Here is a 4822-nt window from a genome sequence, read left to right on the forward strand (position 1 = left end):
TTTTTTTTTTTTTTTTGCTGAATGGATTGTACTCAAGATGCTGAATGGATTGCTAGAATTAATTCTAGATTTGTTTCCAACAATTTGCTGCAGTGTGGAGAATAAAACACACATTCAGTCGTTAAATAGTTCGACATAAAACAATTAAGTGACTTTTCTCAAATGAATCTATCTAATTTGGAGAATAAAACACACATTCAGTCGTTAAATAGTTCGACATAACTTTAATATTTTGAAGTCCCAAAATATAGACATAGTTAAAGCTAAGACCTACCAATGGAAAATAGTTCAATATGATTTTAAATAAGACATATTTTAAATCTCACAAATGTGAAGAATTAATGTCTCTATTCAGTACAATAAATACCTTAAGTTTTACCGTTGTGTCTTTTAAAGTACATACATAAAGAATGTTCAGTGCATGAGACAGGTGAGTAAATTTGAAGAGAGTGAATGTTACACCGTCTTATCTTTACAAACAGAAAGACTATTTACGAATTTTAACATCTGACCTCCAGAATACCATCGAGACTTTTCTCTTTTTAAACTAAAACATAAAAAATAAATAAATAAATAAAAAATAAAAAACTAAAAAATAATGGAAACAATAATTTCTCAACATCGAAGATAATTTTATCTCTTCTAAAAAAATGTTTACCCCACATTGCTGGAGTTCAATTCCACAGCGATAACATGATTTTGTTGAAGCTCCAAAATGTAAATTTTGTTAAAATCGTAGTGGTTCAGCGAATCCAACATACTCTCCTTCTCATCTAAATCAAGTGTTCTAATGAATATCAGAATATTCCAATGATACACTTCACGGAAAACATAACATCCTTCTATAGTAACTCAAATATGTTTCACTCATTCTCTTTTTCCATTTTCTCTATCTCTTCAATTCTCTTCAACACTACATTCATATTAGGCCTATTCTCAGGCATCATATCAGTACACTCCAAAGCTATCTCCGTTAAATTCAACATTGCATCATGTCCTTCTCTTTCACCCAATATTTCCAAATCCAAAATATCAGTTGACCAATCATTATTCACAACAGTTCTAACCCAATCAGAAAGATCGCTGTTTGTTGTTTCTTCAACTTCATCTAATATATGACCAGGAATTTTGCCAGTTATAATCTCTAGCATAATGATACCAAAACAATACACATCAGTTTTGTGTGTAAGCTTTCTTCCTTTAACAAATTCTGGTGACTTGCTTATTGATAACTTTTCTGAATTTTTCTTGAGTAAAGGCAAGAAACCATAGTTTGTGAGCTTGGAATGGTAACTTTGATTTTCTTGATGGATTAGAACATTTGATGATTTGAGATTTGCATGAGGAACTTTTTGAGATGACAAAAAATGATGAAGGAAATTAAGACCCTTTGCTATATCTTTGATGATAGAAAGTCTTGTTGTCCAATCAAGAGGTATTCTTCCAATTCCTCTACCCTCTTAACACCAAAACATCTTGAATGTTAGTGTACTAGTTTAGTTAATTTAGCTATCACTAATAAAAGAAATATAGCAAAATTTAGCAAAAGATAGATAAACTAGCTGATAGTTTATGAGTTTAAAACAGATAGCGAATAAGCTAATTAAAAGCAGATCACTTGCTTTGTTTGCTAAAAAATAGCATATGAAAGATAAACTAGCTGATAGCGTATGAATTTAGTGTATTATTGATAAACTAACTGATAGCAATTAGTGGATAAACTAGCCGACTAAATTTGAAGTATTTGGTAAAATAAGCCGTTGAACTAACCGATAAGTATAAAATCATATAAAAAGATATTTTTAATTAATATTTAAGTTTTTCTTCAATTAAAATATAAGGATAAAAAATAATATGTTAAACGTTCTTTGAAGTAGCATATAAAAAAACGCTATAAACTATTGAAAAAACGTTTTAAACTCATGAGAGAATGACTATTCCTAACCAACTATGTTCTTATCATATGAAGATCATATGAACTTAAATGCTATAAAACATCTGAGATAAATTATCCGCTATAAACTATCGGTTTGAGCCTGTAAAAGATAGCCTTTGTTTCTTCTTTATGAATTGACTTGGAATTTAAGGAAGGAAAGAAAAATACTAAAACTTACCATGTAGGAGTTCAAACAAAGAGCCATCAGAGACAAGTTCATAAATGACAAGCTTTTGATCTTCTGAATAATAAAAGGAGATAATCTCAACAACATTTTCATGCTTCATCTGTCCTAACAATTCCATCTGCTGAATAAACTCTTTCTTGCTCAACTCATTCATGTAGTTAAGTCTCTTCACTGCAACAACATTACCAATTTCAAGTGTTGCTTTATATGTAACACCAAAATTTCCTCTTCCTAACACTTCTGCTGATGACCTTAACAAATCATCCATGTCAAAAACAGGAAATTTCTTGTTGGAAAATTCTAGTTGGCCTAATCTTTGAGAATCTCCACTGTTTCCTTCATTAGATACCATCTTATTTGCCCATGCTCCAAAAACATTCCCTATGAGAATTATACAAAATGTTCAAAATATCTTGAATCAATATTGAGGTAAATAACTACGAATAACCGATATAGACACATACACCAGACACGAGACTCTTAAAAAAAATGAAATTAATTGAATGCCAAGTGGTTTGGACTCGAAGGAATTATAGGCAGAAAGAAACAAAGTTCAATCCCTATTATCAGAGAATGAAAAAAGAAAGATACTGAAATACCTCTGCTAACTGGTTATATGCAGAAGGATCAGGATTCGATCCATATTGTCAGAATATTTCTTTTTTCGTCTGATAATTGGATTGAACCCTAGTCAATCAATTACCAGAATTCAATCCCTACCATAACAAACTGAACAGAAAACCAAACTATCTCAACTAATTGGTTAAGAGTTACTAACTAATTTTATCTAATAATCCCTGCTACTAACATTTCCTTCTCCGTCTAACGTATACTATTACTATTGCTAATATTTGTCTATCAAAAAATTGAATGCAACCACATGTTTTAATGTCATGTCAATATCAAATACAGACACATGTCATCACCGAACACGTCTTTAATCTGAAGTGTTATTGTAATAAGTTGTCAAGAAAAACAAAAAGGCATGAATTGAATATGACATGTATAAAATATATCTTACTTGTTGTATTATTTCTTCTTGTTTCATTTCCTCTACCTTGTCTTTTGCAAAACAAGAAACCAACAATCATCAGAAACAGAAAAAATGCAGCTGCAATAGAAATCAAACCAATAATCCAAACTTGAAGTCTCTTCTTATGACTTGGCGGTGGAATAGCAAAAGGAGGGGGTGCAGAAAATGGAGAATGAGGTTCATAAGGACATAACTTATCCAAAATCTTCCCACAAAGTTCAGAATTATTATCAAAACAACTCTTTGGAAACCTTTGCAACACAAAATTTTCAGGAATTTTCCCAACCAAATGATTATAAGAAACATTAAAACTAATCAATGATGTTTGATCAAAAAATGGAATTTCACCATTTAAATAATTTTCTTGCAATTCCAAAACTTTCAAACTATGCAACTCAACATATTCCTTAGGAATTGACCCTGTGAAATGATTCAATGAAAACTTCACATGTTCCAAGAAAACCAAACCTTTGAGATTTGGCAATGTTCCAAAAAGTGCATTGTTTGAAAAATCAATTTGTCTCAAGAAAGTTATGTTTTGAAGGAAATTTGAAGGTAAATAGCCACTAAGATTAAGACCATGCATTAAAATATGAACAACATGCCAATTTGAACAAGTGATACCAAACCATCTACTAAGGTTGTTTATACAAGGTGGTCCTGTCCAATTTCCATGCAAATTAATAGAAGAATTTAATGAATCTCTTATGAGTAATAAAGCATCTCTTTCTTGTGGATGAAAATCTTTTATTTCAATTTCAATACAAAAAACTATGTTCAATGAAAGAAAGAAAAAAATCACATGGAAAAATGTTATGAAAAAAATAAAGTTCATTATGGTTTTGGAAAAAATTGTTGAAAACATGAGGTATGAAATTGAAACCAATTATCAAAAAGTATGAATAGAGTCATAATCATATTATTTTTTGTATAATGATTTTTTTTTTATTTGGACGAAGTTGACAAAGAAAAAATTGTAACAAGATGATGCTTATCATAGTGTTGGACATATATGGTCTGAACAAGGAAATTTGTGTTTACTTTCTATGTGATTTATTAATTATATTATAGTGACACTACATGACAGCTTTTCATATACGAATATAGGATCCTGCATGATATATTATGGTTTAAAAATGCATTTCTTAATTGGTCTCTTGCTCGGATTTTTAAAATAAAAAATTATAATGTGACATTTTTTAGATATTTTTTTTTTATTTTTGAAATTATTTATTTTTGTAATTTAATTAATAAATATAAATAATCAATAAATTTATATAGTTCTACATTATGATATCGTGTGTCGCATTATTTAAAATATGTCAAATCATAATTTTAAATTAAAAAATATGAGGGATAAAACAAAACTAAATTTATGAATTGGTGAAAATAAGGAGACTAAATCTGTAACTAATCAAAAAAAATTATTTTTCGTCCTTATAAATATATTAATTTTTTTTTATTCTTGTTACTTTGTTTTAGTTTCTGTAAAATTTATTTATATTGTCAGTTATGTAATATGTGAAATATTTATTTTTGTCTTTATGTGACTCATATTAAAGAAATTAAAATCAAATATTATATATAAGACCAATTTGAAATATAAATAATTTTTGTATGGATTAAAATGAAACAACATAAACCACAGACAAGATATAATTGTAAG

At 28.7% G+C, this 4822-nt stretch overlaps 1 protein-coding gene across 3 annotated transcripts; it reads right to left on the reverse strand.

The window, feature by feature from the left end:
* Window positions 1–14: 14 nt before the first annotated feature.
* LOC101497741 (leucine-rich repeat receptor-like protein kinase PXC1) lies at window positions 15–4120 on the reverse strand. Of its 3 annotated transcripts, none has more exons than XR_190589.4 (4): window positions 3145–4120; window positions 2115–2504; window positions 659–1459; window positions 15–87 (listed from the first exon to the last, which is right to left on the reverse strand). XR_190589.4 is itself a non-coding variant. In XM_004517254.4 (3 exons), exons 1-3 carry the CDS (start codon window positions 4019–4021, stop codon window positions 864–866), a joined length of 1863 nt encoding a protein of 620 aa, XP_004517311.2. In that variant the 5' UTR covers window positions 4022–4120; the 3' UTR covers window positions 278–863. The 3 variants fall into 3 exon arrangements, 1 of the variants encoding a protein (XP_004517311.2); XR_012161766.1 differs by lacking the exon at window positions 15–87 and adding an exon at window positions 278–547; XM_004517254.4 differs by lacking the exon at window positions 15–87 and having other exon boundaries at window positions 278–1459.
* Between the last annotated feature and the right edge of the window lie 702 nt (window positions 4121–4822).

This window comes from Cicer arietinum, unplaced genomic scaffold (assembly GCF_000331145.2).
Source record: "Cicer arietinum cultivar CDC Frontier isolate Library 1 unplaced genomic scaffold, Cicar.CDCFrontier_v2.0 Ca_scaffold_5999_v2.0, whole genome shotgun sequence".
In the NCBI taxonomy this organism is placed as follows: domain Eukaryota; kingdom Viridiplantae; phylum Streptophyta; class Magnoliopsida; order Fabales; family Fabaceae; genus Cicer; species Cicer arietinum.